Genomic DNA, 18,899 nt, shown 5'->3' with positions numbered 1-18,899 from the left:
AATCATCTCGTCACAGTTAATATCCTCCACATTAAATGTTAGTGTTAGAGAGTGCTGTATCTGGACTTCAGATTTTGTCTTGAAACTTTAGACCATCAGGGTACTTTTGGAATGCTTACATTAACATTCTACAGTTTGGGACACACTAATCCTAATTTTGAATACTATTTCATGATTCAGTTTGATTATCGTCAAGTCAACGATTTGATTCAGTTTAATATAATAATGCATCACAATTATATCAAATTTATTTTGTGCAGTTTTATTTTAATTATATAAGCAGGTTACTTTTTAAAATTAATTAATTTAAAGTAATGACCACATCGTCACCTGCATACAGGGTCCCGCAGAGCCTCATCCCTCCACAACGATACCTCAAAAACGTTTTCTCCACACTTCAGGTGAAGATCCAGGACGGGAACGTGAGTGTGTCATCCTCACCCCACGCAGCTAGACAATTAAAATTCAAGTGAGTAGCATTTCACAGTCCTTTCCTAGAATGTTTATTTTATTAAATTCACCCAATTTAGGTTAATTAATCTTTGATTAGGGAACAACATTCATTATTAACTAATTGCTTATTAGCATGTATATTACTAGCATATTGGCTGTTTATTGGTTCTTACAAAGCACATATTAATGCTTTATTCTGGATCTAAACATATTCTGGTACCCCACACTTAAACATAACCACTACAACTACCATACTATCAGTAAGAAGTTAATATTGAATGTGTTCCATAATCTACAGTGTTATAGATGGATAGATGTGCTGTTAATCATGCAGTGCTACTCCACATTTATTTAAAAGGATTCTAAATTCTAAATCTTTCTAAGGTAGGTAGACATCCAAAATGCGTAATACCGCCGCCGCAGGGCCGCGGCGTTAACTGCAAGTCAGTCGCGTGTTAAAATCATTCGGTATACTACCGCCAGGTGGCACAAAGGGACGGATTGCGAACTGAATGTAATTGTAAAATGAAAGGAAGACGTTAAACAACAATAACATTATGATATACATTATAACATCCTTAAAAGCCATTAAAAAATAGGATAGTCTTAGGCTACAGTCTACTCATCAAAAATTTAAAGAAAGACCTTTACACAAAGGCTCTTATGCATGCTATTGTTATTAAACAGTCATTACATACATACATACATACATACATATACATTATTTATATATATGGATTAAAAGCTAAATGTTTTCATTTCGGTTCATTCTTGGTTAAAAAAAAATAAAATAAAAAATTATAATAATCTTCAGGTTCCATTTGCAGAGCGAAATGAGAACAGTCCAGCATTTACAAATAATTCTTATTTCACTCTGTTATTATTCTTGATTTTTGCAAACTGCTAACACGTTGCATTTTTGAATTATGCCTTTACTGTGTGACCAATAATTGTGAATTGTGACTTTGATCGCGCTGGTGCCTCACGCGCACATATTCATTGAAAACAGTCGTTCACCGAGCCATGCAGCGCGAGCAGCGGGCCACTTTGGCATATTTTTGCTCATTATGATTTTTTTTCCATTGATAGGCCTACTGAAACACGTGTGAAATCCAAATCCTATTTTACCTAATGAATAAGAGTTTAGCTTCAAATGGGCAACATTTTTGGATTTGTCCGGAATGAGAGAGATAAGCCCAACCTTACCTTATGTATCGCTTTAAATTATTTTAAATTATTATTATTTTATTTATTTATTTTTTATAAGCCTATATTATTATATACTGCAATTATATTTATCCAATAGAATTATATATTTGTAATTCTTGTTCTGTTCTGATAAATTTGTTACATTTAAAGGATTTGTTGTAAAGTGAAGGGAACTAAAAATGTCCTGTTGGTACATTAGCCTATAGCATTATTAGGCCTGCCGTTATTATTTCTGAATGTAATAAAATGCAACTCTCACAAACTTAATTTATTTTTTAGCGTGTTTTCGTGTATGTTTTTATCCAGCTTTATTTTTCCATTGCATCTAAAAATGACTTTGTGCATCACATTCACTCCGCGCGCTCAATCTGCCTCTCGCGTTGTTCAGCTGTGGATGATTTCAAAATGTTTGATATAAAGGTTGCTGTCACATTTTATACAGGAATTGTTCATTTAAAAAAGAAAAAAGAAAAAGAAAAAAAAATCAAATTATATTGTTAGTTTTATGCTAACATTCAATCAAGGTCTTCAGATACTATATAAGATACAAGTTCATTTAGGCTATTTAACATGCACTGTGACATTTTACCGTTTCAACTTATAAACTCCTTGAAGATTTTAAAGTCAGTTTAATAGTATTGAAATTCAAGTTGAATCTAGTATAAAAACGGATTAAATTACTTAAATTATTTCTATGAATTAATAAGTTAGCATGACTTTTTTATCATTGCATTTTTTACGAGCTGTATTCGTTTTCTGAAACCAAGCACCCACTTTTTTCTTTTTTTTTAATCTATGAATCGCTCGCATATCTCCTACAACCCTACAAATAAGGGCTAATAGAGGTTCTTTCTTTTATTATTATTTATAATGTTTATTCTTGAAGAAAATAAGTATTTTATTCTTTAATAAAATAAGGCCTGCAGTTAAAAAGTTATATTTGTTTTGATTCACCCATTTATCTGCCTGCAGTTAAAAAGTTATATTTATTTTGATTCACCCATTTATGTAGGATACAATTATTCTAAAAATAAAAATAAATAATGTCATAACAAACGCCATCGGCCTGAAAATTTTCCTGAATAAATTTTACCATTATAGAATTGAGGTAGTAATTTAGGAGGTGAAAATACAGTGAATTTACAAATGGCATGGGATTTTAAAGCATGACAACTGAAGGTCTATGAACGTTTCTATGATGCATTTTTTTAAACAATGGCACTTAAAGTTTTCAACTAAAATATTATTTCAACCATATAGCCTGTGAATAAATAAAATGCATACTTTTCAATGAAAGAACACTGAGAGTGTAGGTTGCTTCTGGTGTTTGGATTTTTTACTTCAATATAATGAGATCCACGTTTAAGAATAGCCTACACTAGTTTTTTTTTTTATATCTCTATTTAACAGCATTAGCTCAATGAAACACATCTTCCTTCAGGCAGACTGAATGTTTTCCTGCCTTGCTAAATATTGGGCTCATGATCAATAAGTTGTATTCGCTCAAACTGATTTTATAAAATCAAACCGCTGACGGTGATCCTGGCTGCTGTTAGCGAGAGTCGCGCGCTGTGAAGCGGGAGCAGCTGACGGAGGATTCCGCTCCGCCTTAAATCAAAGCCATTAATTAAACGCATACGTTCACAAATAACAATGATTTTCTCAAAAATAATGATAAATTATCAATTGATAATTTGTTATTATTTTGGTCTAGTGAAAATAATAATATGGGCTGCGAGAAAATAATGAATAAAAAGAGTAGGTCTGCTGTGAGTGCAGGCATGTTTCACCCCAGTAACATGAGAACACAGCGTTCCTCACAGCCAACAAACAGACCGAGTTCAGTTCAGCTGGAGGGGGCTGGGGGGTAGTTCTGTATAGCTTGTGGGGGTCGAGATAAAGGTGTGAATCTCTTGCTCTTTCATATGGACAGTCTTATGAGGGTTTCAAACTTGCAGAACAGGTTTTATGACAACTTTAAAGAAAGGTTTGATCCACTTCAAATGTTGACTACTGTATAGCGCAATAAAGTTTATTAGTTATTATAACTTAATTTCAGAGGAAGTGCCTTAACTCAAAAAAATTAATTAAATAAATAAATAAATAAAATAAAAAGATCCAAACTGTTGCATTAGGGCTGGGCGATAGGCCTTATGGCCTAAAAAAAATCCCCAATTTTTTTCACAAAAAAAAAATCCGTTTTACGATTTAAATCGTTTTTTTTTGCCTCCCTACTTAAAACCAATATTCAAATGACAAAGAAATTGTTCAAGACAAGTTTTAATATAGCTAATTCTTTATCATTTACCAGTTCAAATTTATAACTGAGACAAGATGATTAATAAAAAGCAGTAACGTTATTACCTTAATGCTGGAAAGACCTTTATTTTATTAATTATTTATTTTTTAATATACTCAGCCCATCATGCAATCATACAATTTCCGCACTCCCTCCGTGGATAAAGTTAAAATGTTATTTTTCATAATGTAGTCTATAAAAAATAAAATAAATAAATAAAATAACAGGAGAGTTTTCAAAGGGGATTAGGCTATTGTGTGCAACCTTTTTTTCCTTACCAAACGCCAAACTAATAACATTGTCAGCATTAAAAAGTATAATTGCTGCTTTCTGCTGTGCAAATTTTGTTTGTATTTAAAAATAACAGTACATTTTTGTCAGTTATTTTATCTACAGATCGATGCATTGTATATATATTTACATTATATTTGCATTTTATTATAGTCTTCTGATCGGAGAGATTATGTGTATCAAGCTATAGCTAAATATGTTTATCATGTGAATTCTTGCTAAATATGCAGTTATATTACGGGCTGTTGGCATGAATTGTACTCGTGATGGAGCGGTGCTGGAGCGAGTGAAAACCACGACGCTCCGACTTTTAAAAAATCCTCTCCTCGCTCCAGTCAGAATTGCTCTGCTCATACTCTGCTCGGCAGCGTGTCTCAGGCGCGCAGGGGAGGCTTGAGCCCAATCAGAACTACAAGCCCTGAGTGGACCGTCGGCCGTTTTATTTTGTTGCGTCCATACAATATTTTTTAGAGTGAGAAATATAAATTTTCACAGAATGTAGCCTATTGACGAACAATATATTGAAGTTTCTCTAAATCCCAAACAGAGTCCAGACATCAGTAAAGTATCCGTTTATGAACATGTTTTATAGGCTTTTTTTACAGACGTGACAAAAAAACACAAGAGTTTTTATATATTTTGTAGACCTTATGTGATTTAAAATGCACAAACCAGAAGCACAATATCTGCAGAGAAGGGCTGGCCATTCTCAAAACATAAAATATCAATTTTATTTAAATTTTCGTTTTTGTGTTTCAGAGGAAAAATCATTGTTAAGGCATCTCTCCGTTACAGTCCGTTCTGAAAGAAGAATTTATACAAACGCGTATAAAATGCTTTAAAAACTTTAACAGAGATGTCTAGAGGATATTTTTATAGATAGAAGATTTTTCTAGTTACTAGTCAGTCATTTGTCATTATTCAACTAATCGCAGGTTTATATTAAATTTACATCGATAATCCATAATGAGCCTTAATATATTCCGCGCTCAAGCACATGCATTAAGTTTGGCACAAAGGCACAGGCAGAAGTAGCCCAATAATTGTGAAAAAGGAGACATTTTAATTATTTATTAATAAACAAATGTTTTCTTGTCGGCTGCAAGATGAAATTCACAGTGCTGACTCTCTCCACATGAACGCCCCTTTAAAGAGAAATACAACCTTCACAGATTACATAATGCTTTCGTTCTGAATTGATTAGTTTAAAAGACATTTCAAGCTTTCTGTAGATATATTTCTCATGTATGTGAGACACCCAGATTTTCAGTTATTTCATTATTAGGGAAAAAATCACGTGATCGAGAGGGCGCCTCCCTGTCATGCATGCGCATTAATAAATTTTCGCAAAAACACTTGAATATGAATAATAATTCACATTTTGCATATGCATTACAAAGTAAATTTTTTTTGTTTTGTTAATTACAAACAAGATTTGTAATTAAGATAAAATGTAGACAAATAAGAATAAATGCTGCACGTGCACTCAGCATCACGCGCAGAGCAAATCTTGCACTTTTACATTTTACAGAATATTGTACAAACCTGCATTTAAATGCGGATGCAATTTATTTGTTTCATTTATTTATTTATTTATTTTTACTTTTCTTTAATTATATGAAAGCAAGTAAAGAAGACTTTGAAGTAAAATCACTGAAGTTGTCAATTAATGAAGCTCTTTTTTACATCGTGTGTATTTTGTTGATTATAATGAGAGAACTTGAGTTTAAACGTGAGGACGTTTTATTAATCAGTCCATTCTTCAGAGTTTCAATGATTTAGCTAATTTGTGCAGGTTTAATTTATTCGTTTCTTGTTTTAATTAGGCCTAAATAATGGGAGCAAAATTATTCAGTGCCTCATGTTTTACTAAAATAAAGAAAATAATTTATAAAACACGCAAGCCTAGCTCACAATAGGCTACCACTTTTAATGCTCCGATGCAAAGTAAACCACTTTTCTTTTGAATAATATAACACACAATTCATATTATATAAATAATACTGCACACTATTTAAATGTGTCTAATCTAAAATATGGTGTAGAGAAAATATAAGCACAGGCTCATAGGCTTGACATTTATCCTGCTTGAATTCGTTCTAAGAAACGCACATGTCTTCATAAGGACTAAACTTTCATCTGTGAATATTAAATATTTTTCTTTCATTTTCCCCGACTGCAGTCAAATATAACACATCAGTGAGGCAAAGCTGACGTCTATTTGCGAAAATGTGCTTTGATGCGCTTGTTTGAAAACCTGTGATTAAAGCGCCACTCAGCGGTCAAAAGCTGTAAATGCACTTTGTAGACGCTGTGGCGGCGGTACGAGCGGCGGTAGAAGTAACGCTTTGGATGGCCGCCTACTGTACATGGTGTTGGTGAAGATTGTCAGATTTACATCATCAACCATAAAATTTAAAATGTAAAATATAAAATATGTAATTATACTTTATATTTTAATAATTAATAAATACATTAGCACTTATTTTCTGAACCTTGTTATTTTCAAAACGTCAATTCAATTTAAAGTTTATTTGTATAGTGCTTTTTATGATACAAATCATTGTTTTTATGTTTGATTCCTTTGTTTTTATGTTTGATTTCTTAAAGTCAGTTCACTCTATTCTAGGTAACTTGAAGCAGGAAAAGGATAATAGAGAGGTAACACTGTTAAACTGGTAAGTTATTTAAGGTAAACCTCTTAAAAGAATGAATTAAACACTGCAAAAATGTTTAGATCAAAGAGATAGCAAATTCACTCACTTCTTTGATGTGTCCTTGGAGGCTGAGGTAGCCTCTCTTGAAGATTCGTCGCCCTCTTCACCGGTCATGCTGGGTGAAGGTGGACACAGGGCTCCAGGACCAACAAATAAATACATTTGTCCGTATGTGTTGGACAGGGTGTAATTCTGTAAAATGTAACTCACCCCATCCTCAAATTCAGGGGTGAGCCCATCTTTTTTATTTAAGTAAACTGTTGTTCCGTCAGTAAGTGCACAAACCATCTCTGTTTTAACCTTCGCTACCTCTATTTTTTCCCTTTAGTACAATAGGTCAGTGCGCGGCGGTTAAGACAGGTGTCCACACACTTGCACCTTAATAATACCGGGGGAGAAGTTGAAGATGCCATTCTGTGGAAAAGAAAATACAGAGAAAGCTACTTGTGAAAACTGTCAAAATATAAATAAATATAAATAAAAACAGTCAGATTTTTAATGTTTTGAAAGAAGTCTCTTCTGCTCATCAAGACTGAATTTATTTTATCAAAAATACAGAAAAAACTAAATATTATGAAATATAATTACAGTTTTAAGTAAACCTTTTATACTTTAATATACTGTACTTTAAAACAATTAAAAACAAACAAACTCAAAAAAAGATTCATAAAATACAACTAAAAAGAAACAAATTAAAAAAAAATAAAAAGTAAAAAAATCACAAAACTTAAATTTTTGAAAGGTAGTGTATATTGTTTCAAAAGATTTTGAATGGAAGTGTAAATTGCCTTTTTATAAAATGTAATAATATTTCAAAATATTTCTGTTTTTGTTCTGTATTTTTGATTAAATAAATGCAGCCTCGGTAAGCATGAGACTTTTTTTTTTAAATCTTGTCCTTTTTTACTTCATATTTAAAGAATTTATTTTCATGTAATTGATTTATTTACTGAGGATCACTAAAATATTTCTTGTACAGTGAAGATTTATCTCATAAATTATTTTTGTCTGTCAGAGAGTGAAAGAGGGCAGTCTCTGACAGGACTCCTCTTTGTTAACTTCATATCTGACAGGATTTCTCTCTTTTTTACTTCATTCTTCACATAAATGTTTTTTTTTACTCATGTTATTGATTTATTTACTGAAGATCATTAAAATATTTCTTGTGAAGTGAAGATTTACCTCATAAATTAGTTTTGTCTGTCAGAGAGTGAAAGAGGGCAGTCTTTGTTAACTCTTTGTTAACTTCATATTTGACAGGATTTCTCTCTTTTTTACTTCATTCTTCACATAATTTTATATATATAGGCCCAATCACTTATTTTATTGAAATAATAGATTTTTTTTAGCTTTGAGGTTGTAACTTTTTAACATGGTTGGTAGAACAGTAGAAAGTGACTCACGTTAGAAAATAGGCTGACTTGCAGTTGTTGCAGAGTGATCAGATGAGAGGGTGTCAGTGCCCTTGAACTTGGCTGCAGTCCAATCAGATGATGTCGCCGAGGCACATGACAAAACCCCCTTTTTCCCTCCGAAGAAGAAGAGGGAGAGAGAAGAGTACAGAAGAGAGAGGGTGCGTCCGAAATCGCATACTGCTTACTGGGTCTACATTTGAATTTGAACGTACTACTCGACCGTTAAAAAGTACGTTCTATATAGTATGAGTGTGGGTAGTATGAAAGGAATTCGGTGGTACTACATCTGACGTGTTGATGTCGTCACGTGTCATGCGTCTTCACAACAGCGCGAAAATTTAAAGAGCCCCCTCGACTGCGCGAACATCGGCGATGTTGATCGTAATTCTTACTGCTTTCATCCGCGTTTTAACTTTGATTGAATCAACATCTCTGAGGAGGAACAGGTCAGCTGCTCGCAGATCACGCCTTCCTCGACAGCTTCTAAAATGTTTATCAAATAATGTAAGTATACTCACCTATTTAGCTAGCAAATTTTACCTCAGAATAAAAAGATATGTCTATGAACACCGTGACAGAGGCTGATTTGGAGCAACGAAATTAAGTAATTTATTGTTATGAATAAATAAAAATACACAGGACAAACAAGACACATGAATCAATGAATAAACTTGAATGAATGCATACACAATTGGATATATATATACACACACACACACACACACACATATACACATATAAACACACACACATACATATACATAAAGAGAGAGCGAAAGAGAAAAAGAGAATTAATACAATATACATACCCTAAATAAATATTATAAATATAAACAGCCTAAATATTATAAATAGATACAATATATAGATAATATATACAAAATAAAATATATATATATAACATTCTAAAAAAAAGTATATACACATTTACAGACTGTGAGCCCTACAACCTACTGCCACCTGAATGCTGCTGTGCCAATCCTTCGACTGTACTTCGAAGATGGATCTGACCTTCGTCCCAACCTCCGGCTTTCTCGACAGTCCATCATGTCCCTCATCACTGCTTTGAGGTCAGATTCTGATCATGGCTGGGAAAAAGATATTGAGGTGCTGGTGTTTCTCTACTGGCTGGCCCATGCAGCATCATATCATGTGGTGTCTCTGGCCTTTGACATCCCAAAGTCCACGGTGCATGACATTGTGCACAGAATCAGCAGGGCAGTCATCTTTATTTTGAGGAGGGTGATCGCTTTCCCGACCCCAGATGACCTGGAGGAAGTGGGGGCAGGTTTTGTCCAGCTGGCTGGGTCTCCAGCTTTTCGCATGGTGGCTGGTGCAATAGATGGGTGCCACATCCGGATCAAGTCACCAGCAAGTGAAGCCCTATGCTACTTTAACAGAAAGCTGTTCCACTCAGTCCAGCTGCAGGCCATCACTGACCACAAGGGGAAGTTCATCGACATTTTTGTTGGATATCCCGGGTCTGTGCATGATGCCAGGGTGCTGAAGAACAGCCCCGTTTACACTGGCCGCCTTTATCCACCTGCAGGAAACCACATCCTTGGAGATGGTGGTTATCCCTGTTTGAGTGTGCGCCCATCTGCCTCATCACACCATACAGAATCCTGTACAGTCTTGCTTCAACTCCAAGCATGCTCGTGCACGTAACATTGTTGAGAGAGCCTTTGGGATGCTGAAGACACGCTGGCGCTCAATCTTCATCAAGGCCCTGGAAGTGAGTCCTCCCTTTGTGCCAGATGTTGTTGCATTCTGTGCGGTGCTCCACAAGCCCCAACTTCAGAACGGGGACATTGTTGATCCAGAGGTTGTGGAGGATCCTGTCGATGACCCACCTGAGCCCCAAAACACAGAAGCCAGCACAGGAGAGGATGTGCGGGACAATCTGGCTGCAGCTGTGTCAGCACCAGACAACTGTGCACCTGCTCTTCAAGAGCTTGATTACCTCTGAGACAGTTTAACAGGTCAAGACTCTGCAAATCAGTTCATGTTCTCAGATTCCCATTGTTTAAGCTTGTTAGCTGGTTAATATGTGAATAGTTAGGTGTGTGTGTGGGTGTTGTGATGTGAAAAAGTGCAGTAGCAGTATCTAGAGGAGGTGGAAGTGCAGAGCTACTGCTCACTGCCACTGGCAGCAGGTTTTCAGGGTTTCTGCAGGTTTTATGAAGGTAAATTTAAGATTTTTTTTATTGGCAATGTTGATTGTAATTGTAACTGCTTTCATCGGCATTTTAACATTATCTTTTTTAGAAAGCTATATGAATAATCTGAAGGGAATACAACTCATCATGTCCTCTAAATGTAAATTTATAGGGAGCAGACATAAATTAAAAAAATATTTACTTGGGAAGCAAAATTATGATATAAGAAGTCTTGTATTCTGTGAAATTGAACAAAATGAATTTTATTATTAAAACAAGGACAAATATCTGCCTGTGGGCTCAGAAAAATCTTAATACCAATAGAAAAATAATTTTCATACCCCAGTGACAGATATTGTTCTTGTTAAGTATAAACAAGACAACTTCTTCATTTTGCATCTCAAATAAATGTATTTTGATTTATTATTTATATTCAGTATTTGTATTGGGACAAAAGAAGACATTACTTTTTGGCGGTGCATGTACATTTATTGCCCTGATGAATTTAAGACATTCTGCTCTGTTTTAAGACCTTTTAAAGCTTAAAATTGTGGAAGGATGAATTAAGACTATTTAAGACCAAAAAACCCTGTTTTTCTACAGGTTTTCCTCTGCCAGTGCACAGCGTCTCCATCACCAAGACTCCTGTCGGGCCTCCTCGCGGCTGCACAGGGTAACTGGGGATGTCGCAGCTCAGGCTAATCGGTTTTTAAATATTTCAGCTTAATTTTACAAATTACTTTATGGAGTAATTAAGTGAAGACCTATAAAAGAGATTAGTAGATGAAATCACTACATGTTAACCTCAAGAAACTCGAGAACTGTCTGTGAAAGTGACCTGTCTGAAGATGCTGAAGTTTATTTTCCTGGCACCATTATAAAATGTTGTAAGAAATATCCATTTGGTGTTGCTTTAAACTCTATTATACTACTTGATGCAAAAGTGATTTTGTCTTAAGCTTTTTGCTCTTAATCATGTAGAAGTTAAATTTGAAACAAAAAATAAAATAAATACATTTGAAAGCTGTCTGGTTTTTCTCTACAGTGCGGCACTCATTCTCAGCTGGAAACTACTACAAAATCAGTGTACACATAAGTGCTTTAAAATAGCTCTTACTCAATGTCAGATACTAAGCACTTCACAACTGACAAAATCTAGCTACTGTAAATCCCTGGAAACTAACATTGCAACAAACTTGATAAAACAGCATGACTCAAATGAAAACCTCAGCATAAATAAATGGAAAGAAAGTGTAGTTTAATATTAATATTCTTTATTTTTTTGCCATGAGCTGTAAAAGCTGAAGAAATCTCTCTCTCTCCTTTGTCTCGTCTTTCCTCTCTCTCTCTCTCTCTCATTTCTCGGTCTCTTCTTTCTTCTCTATCCTTGGCCTCTCGTTCTCGTCTCTCTCTTTCTCTTCTTTCCTCCCTTTCCATCATCTCTCTCCATCTCCTCTCCTCCCTTTCTACTGCTTCAATTTCTCTTTCTGCTTCCCTCTCCTCCATCTCAAGGATCAGCTCCTCTGTTTGAGGCAATAAGGTTGGGTGGTGTGTGATGGAGGGTCTGCCCCCTATTGCCTCATCCAAGACAGAATACCACTTCCAAGATGCTGCTGTAACCTCACCATCCTCGGTGTTCACACCAGTCTGTGGACATTTAAGATCCTACAAACATTTAAAAGCAGAATACCAAGACAGTCAATTATATTCATTAGTTTACTGCATTACTATAACATGGAAAAACATTAGCATGATCAAATAATGAAAGAATTCAAATTTTGGGGTGAACAATTATTATTATTTTTTAAATCTTACTTTATATTTTTGTTTTAGGTTTTCCCATTTTCTTTTGACTTGAGCAGCAGAAATTTTGCCCTCAAGCTTCTGCTCTGTCACAATAAATGCACAGAAATCAAGCACAAAAAGAATTCAGTAAGACCTTTACTTGAAGAGTTAGTATGTACTACATTCAGTGTCAACAGCACCTTTATAAAATGACATTTTACATCATTTGTTTACTTACTCAAAACCTTTGATGGCAGCATTACGCTTTCCAGTAATGAGGGCTTCATTAGCTACTCTCCACTGGATAAGGAGCCGAGTGTGTTCATCAGTCCCTGTAAGGTCAAAACAGTAAACATTAATCATGATTATAATATTGTTATAATATTAATGCTACACTGACAAACTGAGGCGTACTTATTAACAGTACCTTGCTATGTAGCCAACAAAATATATACTAACTTAAATATGAACACTAGACAGAGGGGAAAAAAATCGTTAAACTGCTAAACAATGACGTCTCCGTTAAAAAAGCAGTTAACAAGCTGATGTACAGCATTGACGTTAGCTCGATCTGTCCGTTAGATCGATGTGCTCCGTAATGATTAAAAACATCTTACAGCCGATTCACGAAATCATCTCATAGATTTACAGTGTTTAAACTTATAATAAGTCAGCCGTTTACTTTGATTATTGTAAACAAGTGCAATTTAACCACAATGAACAACGTTTTTCCCTGAGGTACTTACACTTGAAAAGAGCCGCGTCTCCGGTTTCCGTCATTTTTCGAAAATGACGCATATTTTGACATTGCAATGTCTAGGATTTATCTAGTAAAAGTTAACTTCACATGGTAATTTGTTTATTTTAACAACAACAAAGGGAAAAGAATGCTACCGATTACAAATGGAATGTTCAATATTTTTTTCTTTTTTTTGTCTACCTATGAATTAAGAGGCATTGTTAACTCTTACATTCTAATTACAGATGAAAGCTTATCTTCCACTCTTTTGAAAGTTTGTTTCTAGTTAAAGTATCAGGGAGATATGTCTCAGGATTCATGAATATAATTAAACCTTTTTAGCATGCTTGGGTGATGCCGGGGAGTTAAAGCAGAATTTGAGGTAGCATTGTTTTGACCCTAATTACAAGTTTCCAGCAGCTTGTTGACCGGGTTGTCCACCCAGGTTGTGATCCTCAGACATCATAGATTTCATTTTTATATGACAACCTTTTACAGCAGCCCATGTCTGATTTCCTAAAAAAAAAAAAACAGGTGTTTTGCCCCCTGGGTACCTTTTGTGTTGCATAAAGATTAGGAACCAAGTGAGAGTGAGTAAAAACAACAGATTTTTTTTTTTTTTTTTTGGTTAACTAATCCTTTAATTGTAAAGTGAAAGTTTAATGTATGCTTAGGAAATTACTGTTGTATAGAAGGGTATCCTGCATACACATGCAAAAAAAAATTCAATTTATACCACTGTTCTGGTCCTCAAATATGTCATTTTAAAATGACATGTACAGTAGGTAGACATCCAAAACGTTACTTCCACCGCCGCTCGTACCGCCGCCGCGCCGTCTGCAAAGTGCATTTGCAGCTTTTGACCGCTGAGTGGCGCTTTAATCACAAGTTTTCAAACAAGCGCATCAAAGCACATTTTCGCAAATAGACGACAGCTTTGCCTCGCTGATGTGTTACATTTGACGGCTGCAGTCAGGGAAAACGAAAGAAAAACACTATAGTTAAAATATTTAATATTCACATATGAAAGTTTGGTAATTATGAAGTTATGTGCATTTCTTAGAACGAATTCAAGCAGGATAAATGTCAAGCCTGTGCCTGAGCCAGTGCTTATATTTTCTCTAAGCTACACAGTATTACACCATATTTTAGATTTGACACATTTAATAGGTGTGCAGTATTATTTATATAATATGAATTATGTGTTATATTATTCAAAAGAAATGGTGGTTTACTTTGCATCGTAGCATTAAAAGTGGTAGCCTATTTTAGTGAGCTAGGCTACATGGATTTATATGCAAAATGTCAATATTCTCATATATTAGGCCTATATTTTTATAATTTATATTTTTAAAATTCCTTTAATAAAACAACATGCATTTTTGTTATTCGTTACCTGTCCTTTATTTTGACAGACAACTTCTTGGAAAAATATATTTGTCTGTAAGAAATTGTTGCTTGTTTTATAAATTATTTTCTTTATTTTAGTAAAACGTGAGGCACTGTATAATTTCGTTCCCATTATCTAGGCCTAATTAAAACAAGAAACGAATAAATTAAACCTGCACGATTTAGCTAAATCATTGAAATTCTAAAGAATGGACTGATTAATAAAACGTCCTCACGATTAAACTCAAGTTCTCTCATTATAATCACCAAACTGCAAATAACGTAAAAAAAGAGCTTCATTAATAGACAACTTCAGTGATTTTAAAGGGAGCCGCCGTTACTTGCTTACATAGAATTTAAGTAAAAAAAAAAAAAAATTGCAGCCGCATTTAAATGCAGGTGTGTAAAATGTCTGCGTGCAAGATTTGCGCGGCGCGAGTGCTGCTGAGTGCATACGCAGCATTTATTCTTATTTGTTTTATCTTCACTACAAATCTTGTTTGGTTTTATTTTGGATAATTGCATTTAAAAAAATTATTTACTTTTTAATGCATATGCAAAATGTGAATAATTATTCATATTTAAGTGTTTGTGCGAAAATTATTATGCGTGCAGGACAGGGAGGCGCCCACAAGATCACTTGAATTTTTTCCTGATAATGAATTAACTTAAAATTGTGGTGTCTCACATACATGAGAAATATATCTACAGAAAGCTTGAAATGTCTTTTAAACGAATCAATTCAGAACGAAAGCATTATGTAATCTGTGAAGGTTGTATGTCTCTTTAAAGGCACGTTCATGTGGAGAGAGTCAGCACTGTGAATTTCATCTTGCAGCCGACAAGAAAACATTAGTTTATTAATAAATAATTAAAATGTCTCCTTTTTTCACAATTATTGGGCTACTTCTGCCTGTGCTTTGTGACGAACTTAATGCATGTGCTTGAGCGCGGAATATATTAAGGCTCATTATGGATTATAGATGTAAATGTAATATAAACCTTCGATTAGTTGAATAATGACAAATGAACGAATAGTAACTAGAAAAATTTTACGTGGGGGCAGATCTATTAAATACCCTCTAGACATCTCTGTTAAAGTTTATAAAGCAATTTTATACGCGTTTGCATAAATTCTTCTTTCAGAACGGTCTGTAATGGAGAGATGCCTTAACACTGATTTTTCCTCTGAAACACAAAAAATTGAAATAAATTTTTTTTTTTTTTTTTAGAATGGCCAACCCTTCTCTGCAGATATTGTTGCTTCTGGTTTGTGCATTGTAAATAGGCAAAATAAAAAAAATAAATAATAATAATTAATTAATAATAATAATAAAGTCTCCAAAAACTCCAAAATGTTTTTTTGTCATGTCTGTAACGCATGTGTATTCCCAAATCTAAAAAAAGCCTATAAAACATCATAGACGGATCATACTGATGTCTGGACTGGTCTGGATGTCGTTTGCGAATTTATTTATTTATTTTATTGAGTTAAGGCAACTTCCTCTGAAGTTATAATAACTAATAAACTATATTGCGCTATACATTAGTCAACATTTGAAGTGGATCAAAACCTTTCTTCAAAGTTGCCCTAAAACCAAAATGACGAGTCCTATCTAAACCTGTTCTGCAAGTTTGATACCCTCATAAGACACTGTGCATATGAAAGACCAAGAGATTCACACCTTTATCTCGACCCCCACAAGCTATACAGAACTACCCCAACCCCCTCCAGCTGAACTGAATTCGGTCTGTTTTTGGGCTGTGAGGAACGGTGTGTTGTTACTGGGTTGAAACATGCCTGCACTCACAGCAGCCTTACTCTTTTTATTATTATTTTATAATATGCAGCCCATATTATTGTTTTCACAAGACCATAATGATAACAAATTATCAATTGATAATTAATCATTATTTTACGAAAATCATTGTTATTTGTGAACGTAGCGTTTGCGGAAGGCTTTAAGACCAAGCGGAGTCCTCCGTCAGCTGCTCCCACTTCACAGCGCGCGGGACTCGCGCAAACTACACCCAGCTTCAAAGTCCGCAAATTTTGATTTAACTAAATCAGTTTGAGCGAATACAACTTACTGATCATGAGCCCAACATTTAGCAAGACAGAAAAACATTCAGTCTTCCTGAAGGAAGATGTATTTCATTGTAAGTTAATGCTGTTAATTAAATAGAGAGTTAAATAGAGAGAGAGAGAGAGAGAAAAATAAAAAACGAACCCGCATTGGCTATTCCTAAACTTGGACCTCATTATATTGAAGTACAAATCCAAACACCAGAAGCAAACTCTCAGTGTTCTTTCATTGAAAAGTAGGCCTATGCATTTTGTTTATTCACAGGCTATATGGTTGAAATAATATTTTAGTTCAAAACTTTTAGTGCCATTGTTTAAAAAATGCTTTATTGGCTAACGTTTCATAGCCCTTCAGTTTGTTATGCTTTAAAATCCCATAACATTTGTAATTTCACAGTATTTTCACCTCCTAAATCACTAACCTTTAAAGTCACAATTCTATAATGGTAAAATTTACTCAGGCCGATGGCACTTTTAATTACAATATGTTTTTTTTTTTTTTTTTATTATTTTTTTTTTTTTTTTAGCTTACATAAATAGGTGAAGCAAAACAAATATGAATAATATTTGGATCGTCCCTTATTTTTTCCCTTATTTTCTAAAAGAATAAACACTTATTTTCTACAAGAAATAAACATGATAACATATTATTAATTCATATAAATAATTTAAGCAATTAAAACCTGATAACATATTATTAATTCATAGAAATAATTTAAGCATTTAAAACCTTTTTTAAAAACTTGAACTTCAATACTATTAAACTGACTTTAAAATCTCAAGGAGTTTATAAGTTAAAAAGGGTAAAATGTCACAGTGCATGTTAAATAGCCTAAATGAACTTGTGTTAACAATATAATTAGAACTAACAATATAATTCGATTTTTTTTTTTTTAAATGAACAATTCCTGTATAAAATGGGACAGCAACCTTTATAGTAAACATTTTTAAATCGTCCACAGCTGAGCAAGGCGCGAGGCAGGTTGAGCGTGCGAAGTGAATGTGCTGCACAAAGTCATTTTCAAATGCAATGAAAATAAAAAAAATAAAAAACCCTGGATAGCCTAGATTAGGCCCAGACTCTGTTCCTAAGTATATAAAAATTATAATTACCCCACAGTAACAAATTTTAACCGATTAATCGCCTATTTTCGTTTGCTGCACGTTATTTTATTTATTTTTTAAAACAGGCTAAAAAATAAATTAAGTTTGTGAGAGGAAAAAAAAATATAAGTATAAGTATATATATAAGAATACATAAGTCATGTATAAGTTGCATTTTATTACATTCAGAAATAATAACGGCTGGCCTAATAATGTTAATGTGCCAACAGGATATTTTTAGTTCTCTTCACTTTACAACAAATCCTTTAAATTTAACAAATTTATCAGAACAGAACAATAATTACAAATATATAATTCTAATGGATAAATAAAATTGCAGTATATAATAATATAGGCTTAACTATAAACAAACAAACAAAAAAAATGAATAATAATTTAAAGCGAACCATAGGTAAGGTTGGGCTCTCATTCGGGAGAAATCCAAACGTTTCCATATTCGTGATGTTGCCTATTTCAAGCTTAACTATTATTCATTAGGAAAAATAGGCTTTGTAGTTCACGCGTGTTTCAGTATCGACGGGAAAAAAAAAAAAAAAAAAAATCATAATTAACAAAAATATGCCAACGTGGACCGCTGCTCGCGGCGAATGGCACGGTGAACGGCTACTGTTTCCAATGAATGTGCGCGAGGCACCAGCACGATCAAACAGCTGAAACAGAAAATACTCAATTTTTGGTCACACAGTAAAGACATAATTCAAAAATGCAAAGTGTTATCAGTTTGAAAAATCAAGAATAATAACAGAATTAATCATAATTATTGCTAAATGCTGGACCGTTCTCATTTCTATCTGCAAATGGATCCTGAAGGATTTTTTTTTTTTAAACCAAGAATGAACCGAAATGAAAACATTTAGCTTTTTATCCGTATATATAGGCCTTATATTCAATGACTGTTTAATAACAATAGCAAGCATAAGATCCTTTGTGTAAAGGTCTTCTTTTAATTTTTGATGAGTAGACTGTAGCCAAAGACTATCCTACATTTTGAAATTAACTCACTGTACATTTTTTTATGGTTTTTTAAAGATGGTACAATGTTATATCATAATGTAATTGTTGTTTTACCTCCTCATTTTATCTCATTTTACAATTACATTCAGTTCGCAATCCGTCCCTTTGCGCCACCTGGCGGTAGTTTCGCGAATTAATTTGACACGCGACTGACTTGCAGTTAACGCGGCGGTATGCGCGGCGGTAGTACCCATTTTGGTTGTCTACCATCTGTATAT

At 34.0% G+C, this 18,899-nt stretch overlaps 1 protein-coding gene across 1 annotated transcript; it reads left to right on the top strand.

Annotated features, from left to right (window-relative positions):
* The first annotated feature begins 8,423 nt into the window (after positions 1-8,423).
* On the top strand, positions 8,424-10,457 carry LOC109096600 (putative nuclease HARBI1). Its single transcript, XM_042756130.1, has 2 exons — positions 8,424-8,888; positions 9,318-10,457. The coding sequence occupies exons 1-2, from the start codon at positions 8,757-8,759 to the stop codon at positions 10,050-10,052; spliced, it is 867 nt and encodes a 288-aa protein (XP_042612064.1). The 5' UTR covers positions 8,424-8,756; the 3' UTR covers positions 10,053-10,457.
* Positions 10,458-18,899: the final 8,442 nt, after the last annotated feature.

Source organism: Cyprinus carpio, unplaced genomic scaffold, assembly GCF_018340385.1.
Source record: "Cyprinus carpio isolate SPL01 unplaced genomic scaffold, ASM1834038v1 S000006800, whole genome shotgun sequence".
Classification (NCBI taxonomy): domain Eukaryota; kingdom Metazoa; phylum Chordata; class Actinopteri; order Cypriniformes; family Cyprinidae; genus Cyprinus; species Cyprinus carpio.
Note: the sequence above shows the minus strand (reverse complement) of the source record. Positions and strands in the feature narration are given on the sequence as shown.

Excerpts from the sequence above, each read along its gene's own strand:
- LOC109096600 (XM_042756130.1), top strand. The coding sequence starts at position 8,757 with ATGTTGATCGTAATTCTTACTGCTTTCATCCGCGTTTTAACTTTGATT. Across the intron at positions 8,889-9,317 it reads TAAAATGTTTATCAAATAAT|ACTGTGAGCCCTACAACCTA; the intron begins GTAAGTATACTC and ends ACACATTTACAG.